Source organism: Macrobrachium nipponense, chromosome 32 (genome assembly GCF_015104395.2).
Source record: "Macrobrachium nipponense isolate FS-2020 chromosome 32, ASM1510439v2, whole genome shotgun sequence".
NCBI classification, from domain to species: Eukaryota; Metazoa; Arthropoda; class Malacostraca; order Decapoda; family Palaemonidae; genus Macrobrachium; species Macrobrachium nipponense.
In genome coordinates, this window is record NC_061094.1 from 17,053,712 (window position 1) to 17,077,939 (window position 24,228).

The following is a 24,228-nucleotide window of genomic DNA, read 5'->3' on the forward strand; positions in this document are numbered from 1 at the left end:
TTTTAGGCAATTTTTCTACTAATAGGTCGGTGTTCACCCACCTCACCCTATTGTTTTGGAGACAGTTTTTGTAACGTGTTTCTAAATACTGTATCCCCCATACTAAGTTAGTTTCTAAACAAAGCTCTTCATTTCCTGTCCTCGGCAGAATTTCACTGAGCTGATTAACAGCTCTCCTAGGGCCGGCCCAAAAGATTAGATATTTTTACGAGACTAGGAACCAATTAGTTACCTAACAATGAGACCTACAACTTATTGTGGAATCAGAACCACTTTATATTGAGAAAATAATTTCTCATCAACAGAAACAAATTTCTCTGACTCCACATTGGCAGAGTGGGGAATCGAACTTGTGACTACCGAATCAGTGAGTGAGCACATAAACCATTGGTCCAACAAGGAACTTCAGCAGAATTTAAACAATAAAATCTTAATGAACATATTAAGGATATAAAACAACACATTTAGCAATACACAGGATTCATTCTGGTGGAAATGAGTTGCCTGCACTTTATTATAGGACTGGACACATTTGGATAAGCCACTTATACAGTACGAGGCAAACCGATTTCAGATCCACATAATAGTCTCCAGTTATGTGTTTTTCTTCAAACTAAGAAATTTATAGTTAATTTTTCATTTTAGTGTTGTGTTTGACCATTTTAAGAATATTATGACAACTTGCATAAATTTTTCACATTAAATATGATGGATGGAGGATCCAATCCATCAAGATTTCTTTTAGTTTTAACACAAAGTGTTCAAGATTCCCTTTAGTGATTCTAAACAAAGTGATTCTAAAAAGAAATATATATAACTCAGATCCTCTGTACAGTATTTATAATTGATTGTTTTCACTGATTATATTGATCTAAACTTCAATTGAAAACATCACATGTATATTTCAAATTCATACTTATACTATACCTAGAATATTTAGTTTACTAACTTAATAAAATAATACTCAACTTTAAGCAATACTTGAAGTGTATATGTACTATACAAACTACAGTGTTGGCATAAATAATATGCACTTCATGATAATGGTTGGTTTTCATTTTATATATATAATTTTTTTCAGGTATAGGCACAAATGACTACTTTGTTTGAAAATGGCTAAGCTTCATGTACAATCTATAGGTTATACTGTACATACAGCAGCAGCCACTGGGAGCTAACAGTAAGTGTTATCAATTCCATTTTTGTTGAAAAATGTAATTATTCATTCATGTTTTTGGTATTTAACAGTGAAGCTTCTTGCAGACTTTAACACAAACACTATTATACTGTAATGGACGAAATTCACCATCTACACACTGATGATAAAAATACCCTTATAATCAGTAGTTATTATTACTAGTACATTTATTATTATTAATAATTATTATTGGTTACTATTATCCAAAGGTAGAAAAATACTGGGTGACTCTGCGGCCTGGGATATTATGCCATAAGGATGGACAATATGATTCTTTGGCACACGAACAAAATTGCCTGTAAGTAAATAGTGGTCAAAATACACCAAAATTAGATATTATGACCAACCTTTACCACATATATGTGGGCAGTCAGAAGTGTTCATTCTAATTACTGATGACCATAACTAGTGTTATACATGATTAAAACCAATTTGAACATTGGCAAAACAATCAGTGCATTAAGTAATTCAGACAAGAATACTTTTAACATCTCACATACATTGTGCAATTTTTTTTCTTTGGATACCTCCATTATAGTCAATACAGCCTTATTCTTTATTTAAAGTACAAGCAAATTAACAATAAAAATATGACATATCTTAATTAACACTATAATATGAATATCCGTTACTTGTTGAACACATTACAGAATACATACCAGTAAAACTTTATTTTGTGATAAAATGTGAATAGAATTTACATACTGTATAAACAATTTCTATTAGCTCTAGAAATTCTTTTTCTTATCAGACACTCAAGAATACTTCATACAATTTATATAATTACTTTACAGTAGCACAATATAGTTAATCATGTTTATAATAACAGAAGCAATCTGAACCTTAAAGTACCTGATAACAAACAGCATAAATCCACTGACTGTGTCATCCTAATCATCATTATTATTGTTATATAACATTATCTTTCTAATTATTATTTGGATGTGCAGTAAAATACTTGGCACTGCAGAGGAAGCAATCTTTTTATAATGCATGGAATACAGTATAGAAATACAGTATACATATTCTAAATGTAACTAATTTTTATCAAACTGACTAGAAACAGACTAGAAGTTACACAGGACACTTTTTTAAAGATTGCTGATAGCTAAAATGAAATGTGCAGGGGCGTAGTGGTAAATAAGAGGTACTCAAGTGGAAACATGTCTTGGCAAGAGAGCAATACTTTATGTATATTAGAAACAGAAATTATGAAAAATTTCTCTGAAGTAAAACATGAGAGTGACAAGAACTGCATGGCTGTTCTTGGTAAAGTAACCTTAAAGACAGAAAAATGTCTTACTTATACCTCTAGTGCATTTGATGATTGATGTTTTACTATACTTGAGTCTTATTTACATCTTCTATTGGAATACAACCTATTTTCTATGCTTCATCATAAAGAATTGGATTATGTGCTGAAAGTTTTTTTTCTCAAAAGACCCCTGGTGCAAATCATGAAAAAATGGCAGTAAGATTTTTAAGGCTATTTAATACATAAAGGTGTTTATAAAAGAGATATTGACCACACCAACTCTGCTTTCCAGTACAGTAAGTTGATTGGTAGTGGTGTATTTTATACTCCAGTATTTTTAGGAGAACATCGTTAACAAAAGATTGTAAAGGTCAAAGGTATAACTATGCAATGGAATAAGTTTTTAATAAAATTATGTTGAATTTCAATAAAATTTAAATTAATCTGATCTCACCCAGGTGACAATCATGTAAACACCATCTTTAAATGAAAGATTCTATTACCATTACAAAATTTATGATACCTAAGGCCTCTTTGTTTTCACCAAGCATGGAACAAATAATGCATCAAAGCAATTGAAGGTAGTTTAGTACCTTTGTACTGTACTGTATACCTTGACCTGTATGTGTGAATATCTTGAAAGATTCTAAACAATTAAATTTTCTACATAGAACTTGGCAACATTATCATCACATATCTTTATGTTGAAAGAATAAAATACATCCAGTACTATAAGAATTTTCCATCTTTGCATTAAGATTAATGATATAGTAACCCAAACAGGGACTGAAGGGGAAAGCTGACAATACAGTTGCTCCATAATATCCATTTTTCATAAGAAAATACTTTAGTAAAAGATCTCAAGTACTGTATAAAGAATAAAGAAAGTGCTATAATACTTCATCACCAGAGAAAAAAAAATCCTTAGATAGAAAATGATCAAAGTGTTTTTATTATTCACTAGCACAACCAGCTTGGTTGGTATTTTGATGCACAAGTCAATTAAGTTCTTCAGTTGTGGCAGAAGACCTTTCCACCAACTAGTACAGCAATTGGCAGTCTTTTTATTTTTAACCTTTGTCTACTCTGTGAAATACAACCCAATCATAATATGTGGTATTCTGTCACTGTTCACTAAAGACTGCACAATCACAATACAGTAAAGGAGGCCAGATGAATATCTTTGTTAATTTCATTAAACTATCTGTCCAAATGAACAACATACTAGTTTCCTGGACAGATACAGCTATATAAAATGTGTTAGTAATTTAACTCTTATACCACATACTAAATGAAATTAATTTTAGTTATGGATACTGCAGTACCATTGCAAGTGCATTCCAAATGAATGCATATGGTGGTTAATGCTGTGTGCACTTTCTTGACAGTCATCAAATTAAGTAAACAATGTACTCTCTGCTTGCAAGTGTACTAATAAAATTACAAGTGCTCTTTTGAAATGAGATAAAGGTGATGGATTATATACAAATCTAGAAGTTTCATCTAATGCTGTATATAAATGATAGAATATATATCATGAAATAAATATATTTCTAGTAATTATATATCATGTAAATACCAGCTACAGAAAAGAGAAAGGAATGCTTACTTTAAGTACTTAGCAATGAAATTAATCAGCTACAGTAAAAGATACACTAACCAAAATTTGACAATAAATACTAAATTCTCATACTGTACATTAGATATACTGCAATAGGAATACAGACAACAACAAACACTAGTTTATGAAATTATTTATCTATACTTTATATGCAAAACTACTTGATCTAATGATATAAATCTTGTTATGAAAATGTAACCCTAAGAAATACTGTAATGAGAACAGCAACAGTGACATAATAAGCTCTTTATAAAATTTATATCTAAAGACTAGTGCCCACTAGAAGGGGGCAACTTTTGGTGGCAAAAATATATATATTGAACACTTTATCTGCAATATAATCTCACACAAGGAAACAGTCAACATTTGATAAAAGAATAAGAATAGATATTATTGCCAATAGATGTAACCATGAGTTTTTATTCTTGAGAAGTTCCTACAAGGTAGAAGCTTACACCTTGCTAAAATGATGACTCATATAGGAAAACTTATTCTTATTCAGCTAAACGGCAGAAATACTGCTAGTGTATAGACAAACCAATTTACTATGTTCTCAATTTGTCAATCTGCAATATATATAACATGGCTACAAACCTCAGTAATCCCAACATATAAAATTTTTCACAAAATTTCTTTATGCTTGTAAAGGCAACATAATTAACATGTGGAATCTTAGCATTCAGAACATATAATCTTATTTAATGCTACATGTTGGACCCCATATTCCTCATATCAACTAATAAACAGCACACTAATTGTTAATCATTATGCAATAATCAGTGATGGAGTATGAAAACAAACCTTCTATGTAACCAAATCACCACCCACTGTGATTAAGGCAATATCCAACATACAAAATCTGTTGGAATGTATCATAATTTCAACCACTCACACAGGATACATATGAATATCAAATATTTGTAGATGGAAGTATCATTATTCATGCATACATAAAATCATATTCTCACCTATTTCAAAATTCAAAACATATAAATGATTATGGTCCAGTTTGCTAATAAAATAAATTATGAAATATCAGTGACGATGGAAGGAATGAGAATGATTGATTATCAGTTCTGTGATGATGAAACAAGCTGTATGTAGTGATTGATGTTTGTCATGTCCTGCTTGATACTGTGAGATGAGGGAGGATGATTGAGGCTGGGTTACGTGATCACAGGCGCTTATTAGTTCCCGCTTGACCAGAGACTGAAATGTTCTTCGGGTAAGCTGGAGGGTTGATGGTTGTACTCAACAGAAGAATTCCATCTTTTTCCACATTTTGTATTCTGCTTCTGTGTTCTCATAAAACTGAATAGCCTGTAAAAACAAAAATAATCCAAGTCTGGATAGCCAGTAAAAACAAATGGGAATGGGATAGTTGTGCTTGGACTAATAAGTTTAAAGCTATGTTTTTAATTAAAGGGTTTAACTTTTATCCTGATGGTAATATAACTTATTTATAATATATGAAAACACTGTAGAGGACCATGAATAACTAGAATTACAAATCTTCTGTAATGTATTTTCTAACATCTCATGCACTGTCAAAACATTGATGCTTCTCTATACTAAGTGAAAAGAGAAATTTTAAGCAGCATAATATAAAATTCATGAAAGCTTCGATATAACAGAATTAAGGATATTGATAATGCAGTACTTGCTTTCTGAAAAAGTGTAGATTTGCATTTGCATTTTTTGCTAGATACACAAACCTGAAGACTTTTATATGGATATAACTGGTGATGATTGTTTGATTGATTGATGGGAAACTGTACCCTGGCGTTACAACAACTTAGGTCATTGACGTCAGAAATATACTGTTATGTAATTAAAAAAGAAAAATAAGTAATAACAACCTTCATCTCATGCACCCTTTAAGTCACAAGTATGAAATCATTTTACACTTTAATAAGTTATAAACTAAGAATACCACTCGTCTGACTTATACGTAATGTTCCCTCCAAGTACCCTGGAAAGAGGTATTCACCCTCCTAATTACAACACTCTAAAAAGGAAACGCTCTCTTATGTCCTTAAGACTGGGACACTCAACCAGTGCCGTGCAGTCTGGGGAACCAGGCAGTCGTCACAAAATGGCTGGGGATGTCCAGCCATTAAATAACCATGTGTCAGGTGTGCGCGATCAATTCTTAAATAGCAAAGGGCTGTTTACTTGGCATTTTGCTGTAATTAAGAGTAATTGCTGATTTAGTAATTTCCAACATTTTTTTATTACTTTCTATTAAAATTTTCCATATATTTTGCCATTTCACTCAGGATTTTTTCTTTATGTAAGGGAAAAAATCTCTAAAACGGTAATGCAATTCTTTGTGGACCATCATGAATTCCCCTTGTCGCTAGCTTATCAGCCTTTTCATTTCCAGCCACCCACTCTGTGTGCTGGTACCCAACAAAAGTTTACAGTTTTCCTTTTTCGGTTAACTAAAAACAACCATTCTAAATTCTCTGAAATCAGAGGGTGTTATGAATAAAAAAATTCATAGCTTGAATGACACTTAGAGAATCTGTGAAAATAGTAAAACTGCTATCTTCACAAAACAAAATATCCTTAACTGAAACTAAAAGGGCACATGGCTCAGCTGTAAGAAGGGAGTAATAATTAGGTAATGATCCACAGCGTTCAAAGTTTGGCAACACTGCTTAATAGCCAATACCCATATCAGATTTGGAACCATCAGTATTTATACAGATATCACTTTCATGTTGAGATGCATGCTCTAAAAAAGTAAGTCACATCATTTCATCTGATATATTCTCCTTGGATGAATTAAAGTATTTATATGTAATATGAGGTAGCTTCCAAGGTGGGATTACTGAAATCTTGAAAGGCATAATGTGGAGGGATTACACAAGCTAAATTTAAACTCAACACACAAACACATGTACTCACCTCAGACCCAGGGTGAGGAGCTGGCTACTGTCCGATAGATATAGCTAGGCTAGGCTAGGCTAGGCTAGGCTAGCCATCGTAACACAATACACAATCAACCAAACAAGGACAACAACCACACAACAATTCAATAACTATACAACAAAAGACCCCTGCACAAATAATCACTATCCATACCAGAAAATGATAACCCGACAAGTCAACACACCACCTACAACATCAAGGAACCACAACAACAACACCCAACTACTCACAATTCCAACAACTCATCTACAACCCAACAGAACTCACAAGCACAACAAACTCAACAACACAGGCACAACAACAGTTATTTTTTGGTAGAGTCCACCCACCTCTTACGTTGTAATTTATATTTTTCTTGGGTAAAATATGTGAAAGCAAGATATTTATTCTAAATACATTACCTGCGCAAATGCATAATAATAGAGGAAAAAAATAATCAAATTACAGTAAGTATGTATGCATTTTTTCTAAGTTCTTTGTTGATGTTTCCACTGTCACAAAGAGTCGCTCTCATTTGTTCGTATGTTCGTTTCCTTTCTACTTGACTCCTCCCTATTGCTCACTGTGACAATTTCCTCCTACATGCACAGTAGCTCCACCTACTGATCGCTGTCCTCTAATTACAGCTTTGTATGTCCATGCAATGTAATATTATTGGCTAATGGATTTTGCCCAGTCACAATTCTCATATATTTTTGTACTAAGTTTTGGTTGGCTTTTCCTGAAAGACAACAGGTTCTTCCTCACAAAAAAAAGTTCAATTCAGTGATGGCCTCCGTATGGGAAAGTTGTAGGTGCACCTACCAAGACTTATGTGGTACTATCCCGATTTATATGTAATAATGAAGAAAGTTTATCCTTTTTACAAGAACACGCTGTGTTACCAAGAGAAGTGAAGTGCCCCAAGTGTGATAAGCCGTGCTTTTTAAGGTCGGATCGACATCAATAAGGTAAGACAATTTGCCATTGTAGATCATTTTAGGCACAATTTTTTTTAAGGGGAGGGGAGTTGCAGGGGAGAAAGACCCCCCACTAAGTAAGGATAACCTCCCCCTAGGTTAGGTTAGACTACTTTTGCTATTTTGCTAATTTTCTGTATTACCCACTTTTGTAAATCGAGGTTTAGAAAATGAGACGATTTAGAAAAAGGAGCTCGAGATAGCTACCTAGTCCTGAGTCACTCCGTAAGTGCTCTTTCACCCTCTTGTTTGCATTGAAAACCATTTTTTCTGTTAGTTTTTTTGTTGTTTTTTTGTATTTTGGTGTTATTATCTTCCGCTTATTGCTCGTTTGTGTTTTCCCCCAACCAAAATCCCCAGTTCCCACTTGGGTGTCCCCATTACCTGTGATATTTAGGGTGGTGGTCAATGGAAAACAAGGGTTTTGTGCAAGATAATATCAGAACACAACAAAACAACAAGAAAACTAGTAGAAAAAAGGGATTTTGACGAAGGAAAAATCTATTTCTGGGCAAGGACCTGTGTCGCCCAGTGAAATACTTCCTTTAGTGTTCATTTCTAAGGTAAAATATTGCTATAATTACCAGAGAAAAACTAAAATAGTAATGCCAGGACTGGCTCACTCACCTTTAATAAAGGTGTCGGTATGGTATCTGGGGCGAGTGGAAACCACTACCAGAGGTCCTTTGCCATTTAGGTTCTCCCTTCCTCAATATCCCTCGTCTACAGAGGAGCCGATGCAAGGCCCCGCTACCCGCCACTACTACGACTGGCGCCTTTGTTTTCATTCCTGTAGATAGTACCCAAGCTGGGCCAAAAAGGGGTGTGGAAAGAAAAGAGGGGTGGGATTTCACTGGGCGACACAGGTCCTTGCCCAGAAATAGATTTTTCCTTCGTCAAAATCCCTTTTCTGGGCTCAGCCTGTGTCACACCATGAAATAGTGCCAGAGAATTGGCTCCACCAGCTTGGAAAAATGTAGATAGTCAATAATTACACGTGAATTAAAACTCGATTAGAGTTAAATACTATAATGTAAGTAATAATAGATCACAATAAACAACAAAATACAAGTGTTCTAGAGTTTCAATGATCCTTAAAACTAACTTATCTACACAGTGGGGTTAAATAACCCACAGAGGTCCAAATAACACACACCAGTAACAAATTATCACTATGGAAATTAGACCCAGATACAATTATATATACACAATACAAATGATACATATATACAGAAAGTGCTATCCAAGGTAAATTATGAACCCGGTAACGACCGAGCTACAGCAAGAATGCTAGTGAGGCAGGTAGGAGAGAGAGAAATGTAAGAGAGATATAGACTATATAACTACTTATTATTAATTATGCAATGTCAGGGGAAACTGTGTTTCCGGCTGCCACTGCTGGAAATTTAAGGGCCTCTAAAGACTTCAAGTAGTGGCGCTTAAATACTGTCGGAGATTTCCAGCCTGTGTACTTCTTAAGATCGTCAAAATTCATATGTTGATGTACTTCTTAAGATCGTCAAAATTCATATGTTGAAAATAATTAATGGAGGTGGCTACTGCCCTAACATCATTCGCCCTCGGAAAGGATTCCGGGTTAGCTTGTTTTATGAAATACAAAATTTGTTGTCTAATCCCTTTTAGGGAAATAGTTCCGCCTTATTCCCTAATGAACAAGGGGCCTGAAGATATCAGGGCAGTCCTGTTTAAATATGCTCTTAGAGAATTAACTGGACATAGGGATGGGTCCTGAGGAAGTGGGACAATCTTCCATGGGGCCCATCTATCTTGTGGGTCCTCATTTTTAGCTAGAAATTGACAGTAGAAGTAGTTCTCCTGTGGGGAGAAATTCAATATGATCTGATTCCCTAGAGAGGGCCGACAGTTCAGAAATTCTGGTGCCTGAGGCTAAACTTATTAGGAATAACGTTTTCCTTAAGAGGGTTATATAATTACATGAGTCATTATTAGTGTCAGAAGCCAATTTAAGGACATCGTTTAAAAACCATGAGACTGTCCTGGGCCTCTCTGATTCTTGCACAAGCTCTTGGAATGGATGAAAAGTACGAATCTGTTAGATCTATATTGAATAGCTAGTTTCTTAACTGCTGAGTCATATTGATGCAAGGTCGATTCTCGCTTCTCAGATTCTAAGAACAGGATGTTCTGAGGATCTATGTTGGCAACTTTCTGAGCTGCAAACTTCATAAAGTCCATAAAGTTAGGGCTTTCTGAATTCCTGAGGAAGCGGACACAGTCCGCGTTTGAACAAATTGCATCAGTTTGGGATTGGGAATCCGTTGAGGCCGGAGTCCTAATTCCAATAGTAGAGGGAACCAATTGCTCTTGGGCCAATTGGGGGCTACTAGTGCAATGTGACCCTTGAACGTCCTGAGCTTGTTCAGGACTTTCAGAAGCAGATTCACTGGAGGAAAGAGGCAAATTCTCTTCCATACATTCCAATCTATAGCCATAGCATCCGTGGCGTAGGCCAGAGGGTCCAGGTTGGGAGCCACATAACAAGGGAGTCTGTGGTTTGACTCTGTGGCATAGAGATCCACCTGAAGTCCTGGTACCCGTTGACAGATCCATCTGAATGACTCCTTGTCCAATGTCCACTCCGATTCTAGCGGGACGGATCGTGATAGGGCGTCTGCTACCACGTTCCTGACTCCTGCTAGGTGAGTGGCTGACAGGTGCCATTTGTTCTTGTCTGCTAAGGCAAATATGGCTATCATGACATGGTTCACGTGGCTCGATTTAGAGCCACCCCTGTTTATGCAGTGGACTACTACCGCACTGTCCAATACCAACTTGATATGAGACTTCTTGGCTGGTCGTAGCTTTTTCAGGGTGAGAAACACTGCCATAGCTTCCAGTACATTGATGTGTAGCTGGCGGAATGTTAGAGACCAGGTTCCCTGTACCTTTTTGTACTGAGTACCCGCCCCAGCCGCTTAGGGAGGCGTCTGTGTGGACTACTAGGGCCGGCGGAGGAAACTGCAAGGGTATTGTCTTTGACAGATTCTTGATTTCCGTCCAAGGGCGGAGTCTCTTGCGTAAGATCGCTGGAATGGGAGCCATTTTGTCCCGGGATCTCCAGTTTGCTTTCGAGCGCCAAACCCAGTTTATATCCTTTGGTTTGGCTTTCAGCAGAACGTCCGTTACTGATGTAAATTGGAGTGATCCTAGGATTCTTTCCTGGTTCCTCTGGGACGTCTGCTTGTTTTTGAGAAATTGCCTTGTGGCCTTGGCTATTTCTCTTCTCTTCAACGGCAGAATTGATAGAGTATGAGAGTTCAAGTCCCATTGGATTCCTAGCCACTGGAAACGTGACTCCGGTGTTAGCCGAGACTTGGTTTTGTTTATCTGGAACCCTAAATGTTCCAGAAACTGAATTACTTGACCATCGCCTTGTGGCATTCTTCGATAGTTGTGGCCCATACGAGCCAATCGTCCAGATAGGCTACTAACATTATTCCCTGAGTTCTCAACTCCTGTACTACTGTTTCTGCCAACTTGGTGAATATTCTGGGCGCTATGTTGAGCCCGAATGGCATTACTCTGAAGGACTAAGCCTTCTTTCCTAGTTTGAAGCCTAGGAATGGGCGGAAGTGTCTTGCTATTGGGACATGATAGTAGGCATCTGTAAGATCTATAGAGGTGGTGATGGCCCCACGGGGAAGTAAGGTCCGCACCTGTGAAACGGTCAGCATTCGAAACTTGTCGCAATGAATGAATGAGTTCAGATGGGACAAGTCTAGAATTATTCTTAATTTGTTTGAGTCTTTCTTTGGCACGCTGAACATGCGCCCTTGAAACTTGAAATTTCTGACTCTTGATACTTACCAACTCCACTGTTGGTTTTTGGTAAAAGGTATTGGATGGAGGAGGACCTTGAAGCCAACTCCACCCCAGACCTTTGGTCACAATGCTCTGTGCCCAATTGCTGAACCCCCACCGATGTCAGTAGAGGTACAGCCTCCCTCCTACCTGGGGATTCTCACTGGCTTGCTGACGGGCGACCACCTCGTGCTCCCCGAAAGCCCTTGCCCCGGTTGGTGGCTCTTCGGCGCCCCGGTGATGGGAGAGACCCCTAGCTCTGCTGCCTCTAGCGAACCTATTGAACAGTTGGAAGGACTGAGATTCATAGGTCGCATTAAAGACCGGAGAAACTGCAAAAGAGGTCGAAGCCTGGGATTGTGCTGGTTGGGTCAACAGCACAAACTGCTGTTGTAGCTGTGCCTTGGATGTTGATGGTTGAGGTACTTGGGGTACCGGAACCGCCTGCATTAGTCTGTTGGGGAGCCTGGAAGGGCTGGAACTTCCTAGGTCTCTTTTTTGATTTGGGATTTGATCCAGTAGACTCGGGTTTGCGTTTGGGCACGAGTCCCCAACGAATCTTCAGACTCTGGTTTACCCTAGCCGCTTCAAACAGAACCTCATTCACAGCGGTGGCGGGGAAGAGGTCCGTGCCCCATATGGCGATCAATTCATTCGGTTCATGGCGGATAGTAGCTTCCACCAGAACATGTTTCCGACAGTTACGCCGCGCTACCATAAAATCATACAAGTCGCACTGCATTGTATGCAGTAGTGACTTAGTGATGATTTTAAATAGCGTCTCTTGTCCATAGATAAGGGATGCCATTTCGGTCATCGTTAGCGAACCGAGGGACCTGCTGAGCCTCATCCTAGCGTCATATTCCGCTTGAATTAGGGCATCTGACAGTCTAGGCAACCTCTCGCTGAACAGCATGTTACCGCAGTCCGGCTTGAGTTTGCCTACTGAATAGGTGGTAGGAGCATCAGAGTAGAACTCCGCTGATCTGGGGTGCAGAAGGGAATTCGGTTCCGTCTCCCGGAGCTGAGGCATAGGCTCGTCTTTCAGGAATGCCAGGGCTGTTGCCTCTGTCACCTTTGAGATGAATGGCAACAGAGTGTCCTCATTTACTGTGAAAATTGTAAATGGGCTCTTGAATGCAGTAACTTTTGTATTTACGCATTCCCATTCATCAAGATTCCGGCGCCAAGCTTGTTGAGCTTGGTCCCGGGGGAGGATTACTGTTTCCTTCGGGACTTTATCCTCCCTGCTCATGGCGGCATCCGTTAAACGGACATAGCCAAAGAAAGGGGGTTGGAGTCCCTCAGGACAGAACTCGAAGTCCTCTAGCCTTCGAGTTCCACAACCGAGGTTGGATGAGTCCGGCATCAGCAAAGCCTGAGTTGCCTGGCCGGGCTGTGCTTGTCCTGCTGCCATACTCTCTCAGAGACCGAACATCATGTTCTCCTGGGCTACTATCCTCTCCGACAAGGATTGGATAGTTTGTCCCGATGCTTCCAGCGTAGTTGACAGCTGGGTCAGCATTTCCTGGAACTTGGTCTGGACCAAGTCCCCAACCATGTTGCCCATCCGCTGCATGATACTGTCTGAGAAAGTATCTGGGCCAAAGGAGGAAGGCTGAGCCTTCTCCTTAGGAACCTTGGTCCTCGATCCCTTTGGTGGGAGAGTGACTTTTGGCTTGACTGCCCCGGGATTATGAACCGGTGGCGTAGTGGCAAGCTTGGTTCCTGACCTCTTCGGCAGGGACTTTTGCTTAGACTTGAAGTCTTGCTTACTTTTAATTTTAGGGATCGCTGACAAGGACTTCGGTCTAACCGACTGCGGTCTATCGGCGAACCCCTGGAAGGAAGTAGAAGTAGAAGGAGAAGAAGACAAAGATGGACTCAAGGAAAACCCTTGAGCCCCTACTAAACCTGCCTCGCTACCAGTCTTACCGTTGCCCATGTCGTCTATAGCCATGGGCTCGCGGTCCAGGTCGAGGGCTGCTACTTCCCCCGCTACTCCTTCTGCGATGCCTTCCTCCGTAAGGTCTGCAACTGCCTCCTGGATCCTGGCGATCAGAGGAGCGGCCACTTCCAGATCCACCACAGATCCCTTCTTCACCCCTGGGAAGATAAGGGTGGCCATGTCCTGGGCCAGGATGTAAGGTTGGGCCTTGGCGGAGTTGCGTCCAAAACCGCCAACCCATACCTTCAGGGTGGATAAGGCGGCTTCCCGGACTGCTTGCGCTCCCTGTAAGCAGGGCTATTATTAATACTTAACACTAGAAATAGACTTAACCTAGTATCAAAGTGTACATTACAGTATATTGATTCTCATTGTATCATTATGAAGAGGCCGGAGTGTTACATACCCCGGAAGTGGCTTCGTTGATCAAAGCGTAGCAGATGGCGCAGTTCTCATGGTGCCAAACTACGTAGTCCTCCATGCGAACTGCACAGCCGGCATGGGCCCGGCAGACCACGTGCTGATAGGGTTCCTGGAGAACGGCGTTGCACCCATCTTCTAAACAACAGGTAACCTGTAAGTCAAATGATACATGAGTATCATCAACAACCTTTCGGAGTAGGTCCGTGGTTGTGTGCGATATGCTAATGCTGCCGGAGTAACTCCGGTGTCAGCATATATCATGCACGATAACATATCACTCTGTTACTACTAGCTCCGGCGCCCCATGTATGCTTATAGGAACATCCTAGGCAGATAATGGGAACTAAGAGATTCCACTGTAGCTCCGGCGACGCCGGAGCTATAAAATCTGACCGATTAAGTGGATTCAAGCTGTCCTCCATATGCCGGAGTGAGGGATAACCCAAGTCAGACACAGGGTGAAGAGCAAGCCGTAACAGGGTGGAATGGTTAAAATACCTGGCGGAGTTGGGTACTCCGCTGGGTAAGGAACATATAATAGAAGGTGGATGTCATGTGTAATAAAATATGCATGCAACGAAATCCCAAAGATAGGTTGGAGCCTTCACATATCTAATGAAGCAACGCTATCCCGAGGTCGGGTCCGGCGTGTGCCGGAGTCCTGAGGCAGCCGAAGCGGGGTGGGGAAGGGAGGGCTTCCTAGATAGGGAGAGGGATACCCTACCTAGAGGGTGGAGGGGTGTCCCACTTTCCTGCGCCTGGTGGCCAACCATGGCTCGGTCGAGCGAGGTACCCCCCCTTCCCACTAACAGCGCGGCAGAGTACGGCAGGCCTGTTCATCGAGTGTGCCCCCCAGTGAATCCCTTCCCCCCCCCCAGAAGACTCAGATGGGAGCGAGTCGTCACTCCACCAAAGTGGGTGAGCGAGGGGGGGAGGTGGGGAGAGCTGGGAGGGGTCGGTAGCAGGGTGGCTCGTACACGATCGGCTGGGGACACTCTCAGCCAGGTGAACAGTCACGCGGTGTGAGAGGCCAGTCGATCAAAGAAGGCCTAGGCCAACTAAGTGCCAGCTATAGGGAGAATACATAACATAAATATCCTGTCCTAACACGGGGGGAGGAGCGAAATAAAAGGGGAGTGAGAGAGAAAGAGAAGGTCCTTGAGAAACTAGGTTAAGCGAAATCCAATGAAGGAAATGCTAGCCTAGAAACTCAGAGCGGCTTAGCCTAGATGCCGTAACGAATGATCGAGGGGCAAGCGGCCAGGGTGGCTCAAGGACGGAGTGCTACGAAGGAACTAGAGCCCTTCGTAAGGCAAACAAGACAATAGATCCTATCTTACTGATAAACAAGGGTTGATATAACAACCTCCATGCAAGGAAAGCAAGCGCCACGACCGAAAGCATGCTGTTCGGAAGTAGGCTATCCCCTGTGAACGGACTAAAAAACTTAAAACACCATGGCAAATGCATCTTGAAATAAATATATATAGAGTACTGCTGAAGTGCAATCGAGACCAATTAGTATGGGAGACCAATTGGTGCAAGAAAGCAGGGAATCATCACGCGGCTGGCGAGCCAAGAAGGCGGCGTGGGACCAGCAACGCACGTGTTACCGCTCGCACTTATAACCTAAGATAATTTGGCATAAAATGTCAAAAACCTTCTGAAAATGATCCCAAACATTAAACGCAGTACTTAACTTGGATGCAGAAGCTTGAAGATCTATGTTGATGATGAGAGATAATCCAAACGAGCGAAAAACACAGCACAAGGAAAAAACGTGTGTGGTGTGAGCGATGCTATCGAAAGGAATAAAAACAAAGGCACTAGTCGTAGTAGTGGTGGGTAGCGGGGCCTTGCATCGGCTCCTCTGTAGATGAGGGATATTGAGGAAGGGAGAACCTTCGCCCCAGATACCATACCGACACCTTTATTAAAGGTGAGCGAGCCAGTCTATTTTGACATTACTATTTTAGTTTTTCTCTGGTAATTATAGCAATATTTTACCTTAGAAATGGACACTAAAGGAAGTATTTCACGGAGCGACACAGGCTGAGCCCAGAAAAATGGTTTGTCATGCAAAGATCGCTGGGTGGACTTCAAACATAAAAAACCAACAACAATTTAAACAACAGATTCAAGAACCACAAAATAACTGACCATCAATAATACTGCTACCAAAAACTCAGTGAACAGCACCAGCCATGCTCCCATTCTCAGACTCTCACTTCTCCCGATGCTCATAACCGATATACACGGCCACTGATATACACGGCGAGCACCACAACAGACACATGCTTATGACCATCATCAAACCACTCCCACTTCTTATTCCTCCACCAACTTTGCTCTCTCTCTCTCTCTCTCTCTCTCCTCTCTCTCTCTCTCTCTCTCACGCATCCATTGGAGACGTTGTCAAATATAAACTACCATCATAACTCCTCCATAATAACACAAGTAATGGATATGTTTAACCTGGTAATTTCTGGCTGTAGTGCTAGCTAAATAATTTGGAAGTCTCTGAATTCTAATCCAACTTCGCACCAGCAAAGTCTGAAAATGAGGATTCATAGTAAGCTCTCCAGCATCCACCAACATACTTTCAAGGGGAGATGATCTAAAAGCTCCTGTAGATATCCGAATCCCTGCATAATGAACAGAATAAAGAGCTTTTAATTTATACAGAGGGGTAGATGTGAACATTTTGCAACCATAAGCTACCTATGGTAAAATAATAGCTTCATGTAATTTAAGGAGCTTTGTTCTGTCAGCACCTCATGAAAGTATGAGATAATATTCTTAATAGATCTAGTGCCTTCACATTTTGTTTTGAAGTTAGATACGTATATGGGAAGACCAAGTTAACTTCTTGTCAAGTGTTAATCCAAGAAACTTGGTTTATGTAAATAAATGAGGATCAGGATGGGCTCCTCTTGGGTGGCATAAGTGTACCTACTATTACAGTTTTAGTGATAGAAAATATGAAACCTCTTTTCTCAGCAGATGTGACAACTTTGTTAATATTGAGTTGCAATTGTTGCTTTGCTACTGTTATCTTTGAGGATGCAAATGACAAGGAAAAGTCACCCACAAACAGTGTATAAAATATCTTTAGAAATTATTTTAGCAGCCAATTAATTGCTAATGCAAATAGGGTGGCACTCAAGACACTACCGACATTGTTGTCTATGCTTGCACCATAAATCTTCACGATTTTAAAAAGGATTGAATAAAACGTGGTAATTCTTCTCTCAAATCACAATCTTATGAATCTTGTAAAATTCCATCCCTCCATGTAGTATCATAAGCTTTTCCAAATAAAAAAAAGACTGTAATATGATGTTGCTTACTTGCAAAAGCTCACAAATAGAGTTTTCAATTCTTACTAAAACATCTGTAGTAGAGTGCATACTTCTATAACCACACAGGAATTGGGAGAGGTTGGTATTGCGTTCCAGATACCATACTAAACGAGAATTTACCATTTTTTCTATAACTTTAGGACAGTAACTGCTTACTAACAGGCTATCTTTTCCTAGCTTGGCAAAGGGTAGAATCCTTGCTAATTACCACACTAAAGAAGATAGGTGTTCTCTAAAAATTCTATTTATTATACTAAGGATAAACATCTTCGTACATTCTGGAGAGTGTCATTGGGACCAGGAGCTGTCCTTGGAATTTTTTCAGAGCAGACTCAAACTTTTTCATTGTAAATGGCCCCCCTGGAATTGGGACCACCTTGACATGGTGAGGGGGCTCTTGAACACCAGGAATTTGTTCCTGGTCAAAACCCAAGAATCCCATACATCATTATATAGATAGGTTTGGAGTAATTTTTGTGGAATTTTCCACTTTTGCCAATATTTATTGGATCTGATAAATAGAAAAAAATATATAGCTGTTACTAGGATTATTTTGGAAGCTAAATAGTGGGAACTGTGGTAGGACCATCAACTGCCCTTTATATTGTCTTTGGGTTTAATTTCTCTTTTATCCAATCCTGTATGAGTACTGACTATGAGGATTCTAGTACCCCTGGGCCCTTTGATGATGATTTGGCACAGATGACACAAATGACTTAACAATGGAGATGGAATGCTCCAGTAGTGGTACTACCTCTCATGGTAGTCATCACAAATTGAAAACTCCTCAGTGTGGGAACACATTGGATAATTTGAAAGTATTACATGCAAAGCACATCCCCTTGGAATGTGACTACGAAACTCACTCTCTTTCGTTTGCTAATTGTGGTAAAATAATAGTGATAAGAATGAAAATTGATGAAAATGAAGGAAAATGGGAAGAATGGGTAAAAAAAAGTTAAGTATTTCTTAGTTTTACCAGACCACTAAACTGATTAACAGCTCTCCTAGGGCTGGCCCGAAGGATTAGATATTTTTCTGGGGCTAGGAACCAATTGGTCACCTAGCAACAGGATCTACAGCTTATTGTGAGTTCCGAACCACATTATATCGAGTGAAAACAGTTATATATATTCCTCTGATTTCGTGTTGGCCGAGCTGAGAATCGAACTTCAGACCACCGGATTGGTAGTAGAGAGCAAAAGCCTCTCCTTCAACTAGGAACTGGAATATTGGGTAACTTTTGAAAAACATGAGGCTGCACTTAAAACTATTGGCAATATTAATAATATCAAAATTTGTAAATCAATTGTTAAAGGAGCATTGTCTGACAAGGCCCCTAAAAACATGGATGTTTACAGACCACCTTAGTGGGTACAAGTGTCTCAGCCAAATTTGGAGGACAATGCCTTTTTATAAAGTACTCCCAAACATCTGCTGGGGAGGAAAATTACAATTATTACAGCTTTAACAGATATATTTAAAAAAAAAGGTTGGGTGTATTGATATGAGTAAACATCTCAAAGTTTGGTAAAGGCAGTGTCCTCATCATGCCAAATCAAAGACCCAGTCATATTTGCTGACACTGAAGAAGTTTGAGAAAGATAATACGACAAAAGAAATGAGACCACACGTGAATTTCAGTTATGGAAAAGGAGTAGTATTTGATAGAGACCTTTGTGAATTGACAGAAAGTGAAATATTAAAAATTATACCAACTTCTATATGGAAGGTAAGAAAAATTCCAAAGGCAAATATGGTAATTTTAAAGATTGAGGACTCTTGCATCAATTTTGAAAATGAAAGGGCCAAAGTGAAACCATTTTCATCAAAATCTCTGCAGTGTTATAACTGTTTTCATTTTTTAAAAATTTGACCATCCATCCAGATTCTGCAAAAACAATTGAATTTGTAATAATTGCTCAGCTCCTGAACATGGTCCTTGTTCAAAACAGCCAAAATGTATTAATTGTGAACAGCATCATACCCCATCAATAAAAAGTGCAGCCAATATAAATATGAAGAGGCAGCTGTATGTAAAGCTAATGCTGAACATATAAGCATTAGTTACGCCAAAAAATTAATTGGTCAGTCAAAGACCTATTCTATGGCACCTAATTCCGTTGCCCCTATAAAAACTCAAGTTAACAATGAAGCACCCCTCTTCAAGGAAGATGTGCCTGCTTATATAGACTCATCTCCAATTGATATCTTCCCTCTGTCTGTCCCATCTCTGCAGCAAGAAACCCTTAAAGAAATGGAACAAAAACAAACTAAAAAGGTCCAAAGGGAGTAAGAATTCCTTCATCCTCTTCTCCACCTGCTCAAAGTAGGGAGATTTCCAAACCCCATAAAAAATGTAACAACAGTGAGGGTGCTTCTGCCTCAGAATCAACCAAGGTATTAAGTTCCTTGGATAAAAAGAAAATAGTAGTTGAAGTTCACTCTGCTCTTAATCAAAAAGCTACAAAACATATTGGAGGTAATCATAAGCCACATATCTCAAGATACTCCAAAGAAACTCTTACAAAGGTCCATAAGGGAAATAAAAAAAAAATAGTATAGGTTACAGTAGAATTTCCCTTGGCAGATTATAGCAAAAAAAATAAAATCAATCTGGACATTTTACAATGAAACTATAAGGGACTAAGGACTCGTACAGAAATTCTAAAAATATTACTGCATGAGCATAATCCAGGGGTTGTGTCTCCAATAAACGAAATTAGGGGATGCAGTATATAATCCAGGTCTAAACTATTAGATTTATAAGATGAACCCCACTGACAGGGACCATGCCCATGGAGGTGTTGTAATAATTATTACTAAAACACTGCAATATTAAATGTTCCCTTGAACATGCAGCTTCTACCTTCCCCAAGATGTAGGTTCACTCTTGGGGACATTCAACTTCCTCCTCCTTTTTTTACAGTATACTTGATGTTTTAAGTATCACAATCCACTTTGGGGAGGTAATTTTTTAGACGCAGAGGGTAGGATTATTGATGACATTGTTAATGATAATGATCTTACACTTTTTAATGATGGTACTATGACGTATCATCTGCTATAGACTTAAGTATTTGCACTTCTCTGTATCTGGATTTTACCTTGTCTGTGGATGAATTTTTACATGACAGAGATCTCTTTCCCATTCATCTGAATTTTATAAGAAATGTCCCGTCGAATTATCCTGTTAAATGCAAGGAAATGGAAGAAGATTGGGTCGAATTTCAAGAGGGTATTAACCTGTCCCAGGAATTTTAGTCCTTCGAGTCCCATATAAAGGCTTATGAGTATATACTTTGCATCTGCAATACTGAATAGTGTTGAAAACTCAGTAGCTAAAACCGAAGGGAAACCATGCACACCTGCTGTTCCTTGGTAGGATAAAACCTGTGGGAATTTGAGGAAAATTACCAGGGAATGTTATATGCGAAATCCAGTCAGTGTGCAACAGCAAAATCTATTTACCAACAAGTTATGGCAAAACAGAAAATATTTTAAAAAGTAAAAAGAGAATCCTAGCTTTTTTTTTATATAAATAGCATACATTCCAAGACTCCAACCAGGTTAATCTGGAAAAAGATAAGTACAATAAGGGGCAAATACGTTCCGATGCCAACGCCTTGTCTGAAAGTCAATGGAGACCTGTCACCAAGGCAGATAAATTGAGTTGCTGAAAAACTGGGTAAACATTTCTCTGGAATTTCGAGTTTCAGGAACTAGTCAACTCTTTTCCAGAATATTATGAATTCAACCATTTCCCTTAATTTAAATTATGGAAATGGCGAACCTTAAAATTCCAAGTTAACTTTAAGGGAATTAAGGGATACACAATCATCTTTTGAATCCACATCTCCCGGGAATAATGATATTCTTTATAGCATGATTAAAAAAACTTCCAGATTCTGCTAAATCTAATCTCATTAAAATCTTTAATAATATATGGGAAACTGGTATGTTTCCCTTTCTTGGAAGAATGCAGCTATTTTTCCAATTAAAAAACCATTGAAAGACCTACATCTTCCTACAAGCTATTGGCCAATATCGCTTGCAAGTTGCATGTGCAAATTGTTTGAGAACATGGTGAATTCTAGACTACTGTGGCATCTAGAAAGGTTTCCCATAACACAGGCAAGCTATTTGAGTGTTCTTCGATCTCGAAAAAGCCCATGGCACTACTTGGCGGCTTCATAACATGGGAGTACAAGGTAATATATCAAATTTCATTATCTCATTTCTGAGTGATAGGTATGTTAAAGAGAGTGGGAAATAGCTTGCCTAATGGCTTTGAGCTGGAGGAAGGCATCCCACAAGGCAATGTATTGAGTCTCACGTTATTTGCTGTGGCTATAAACAGCATTTTTGAATGTCCCACCTCCAGTAAAGACATTTTTCTATGTAGATGACCTTGCTATATATGTCACAAGTTATGATGCTATTGCAGAATGTAATTTCTTTCAAATGTCAGTTAATGCAGTCAGCTCTTGGGCGGATGACACTGGCTTTTTATTCTCCCCTTCCAAAACTGTGGCAGTTCGTTTTACTAGAAGTACTCGAAAGAAAACCATCCTACTAAATATTAAGCTGAAAGATGTACTAATACCATGTGAGGAGGAGGGGAAGTTTTAGGGATGATTTTTTATAAGTCGCTAACATGGGCTACTTGATTTGGCGGCTATTGGGCGACAGCCAACTGGTCGACAGGACAACTGGGCGACAGCCAACTGGTCAACATACAAACTGGTCGACAACAAAATTAGGCAACAACCTAGGGCAAGACATATTACTATGTAAATGTATATTAAAGTAGTTATAATATTATTAGACATGACAGACATTGCTACTGATTAAAAATAAACTATATTATGCAAGTATCTTGTATTTTGATGATAAAAACATATACAAAAATAAAGAAAAATACAATGAAATACTTTGAGTAAATGGCAAAGCTAGAACCAAAGTCTATATAGAAAAGAAAATATAAGAAGAGAAAAACGTCATGAATACTCTTAATGGAAAGAAACAAGGGACTATATTGTGTATGAATAAAAAATGAAATGGCTACCGACAATTCCATTTGTGTAAGCTATGTATAATTATGCCACACACTCATACATATATATATTCATATATATAATATATATATAGATATATATATATATATATATATATATATATCTATATATATATATATATGGCAAGCATCAACAAATGGGAGAGCTTCTGTAAGCTTGGATTTGCAAATATGTGTAGGCAAATTAACAATAGACAGATAAAAAATGTGTTAGTCCAGTAGGCCTATATGAGAAACAAAGACTTGGAAGATTTGGACAGATTTTGTTCCCAGGAGACAATGACAGACGCATAGATTAAAAGAGATAAACGTGAGTGGTAGGCCTTTCAAATCCAGAGAATCATGTATGGCAGCTTAAATCGCCATGTAGGTCTAGATTTTTTTTTTCTTTTAGTAAGGTACTCCTCACTTAACGACGGACTCGTTTTTATGCCATATCTCCTTTGTTTTTATGAAAATAATTCTTAATAATGAAAAGAAAATGTGTGAAGTCAAATTTTTTTTCTATTAACTCGAAAATTAATATATTTTTTTAAAATATTCCACTTAAGAAGTCTCTACCAAGTCAAAACTTTTAATCAAAACAGTGAGACATTTGGCATGCACAAATTCCTTACTCTTAGTATGCTTGAAAGACATATGTGATACAGTTTTGATAATTTCTTTTATACAACTGTGTATTTACATATTCGATATGTCACCCATGAGATCAGATGATACTAGAGGTCTTTATCTAGACTAGAAAATGTTTATCCCATTAGCAAATATTTTAGTGCTCATTTACCTCAATATATGGCGGTGTGCTTTATTTACGTTTTGACGGCGACATTCATATGCACTGTGTTCGCCGAAGTTCATTCATAATTTTTTTCATCTCACTAACCTCTACAGTCAAAATAAATTATGGAGAAACTAATAGCAATAATTATGAAACACCAAATTTAGGATATGAAAGTCTCTGATAATAATGTGCAGATTCTGAGAAAAGTTTAGTGCTATATTGACTTATTATTAGGCTCGCCTGGGAATATAGGATAAAGTACACTATTTTAAAGAAAATGATATGCTATGAAGTTATAAAATGATGAAGTTAAAATATATGAGTAATAAAATGATAAAAAGCATTATCGGAATTTAGCCAAGTAGTAGGCTATGTCAGAAACAGTTCTGTGTATAATATATGACTAAACATTAATGCTATTAGTCGAAATACAGAGAATAAACACGCTTAACGACGAATTTGTTTAACGACGTGGTCGCTGAAATGGAACCCCATTGTTAAACGAGGAGTACCTGTACTGACTTCCAGGCAGTTGACAACCGTTTCCGAGATATGTTTGTTGTTAATTGTTTATTGTCTTATTGTCAACCAGTTGTTCGTCCATGTCTTTGGCTGTTGACTGTCATAATAATGGTTTAATATACTCGTATGTTGATACAGATGTTCAAACAGGCACGTTATCAGCAATTGATTTATGGATATGTAGTGTGACTGCCTTATTGACTTTAATTGGAGAGCTATAAATGATAGATTTACCAGTGACCATTTTCCAATATTGGTGATTGTAGCATCAAGTCCTCCATCTTCAAGGCTACCTATATGGA

General features: G+C 38.6%; 1 protein-coding gene across 14 annotated transcripts in view; it reads right to left on the bottom strand.

Moving 5' to 3' along the window:
• Positions 1–463: 463 nt before the first annotated feature.
• Positions 464–24,228, bottom strand: part of LOC135207246 (1-phosphatidylinositol 4,5-bisphosphate phosphodiesterase-like) — a 712,917-nt gene continuing 689,152 nt past the window's right edge. For all 14 annotated transcript variants that reach the window (XR_010312938.1, XM_064238892.1, XM_064238890.1 and 11 more), the window contains one exon: positions 464–5,394. Coding sequence is in view for 13 of the 14 variants with exons in the window: in XM_064238892.1 (XP_064094962.1) it covers positions 5,326–5,394 (69 nt within the window). In the remaining variant the exon portion in view is untranslated. The remainder of the gene's footprint in view (positions 5,395–24,228) is intronic.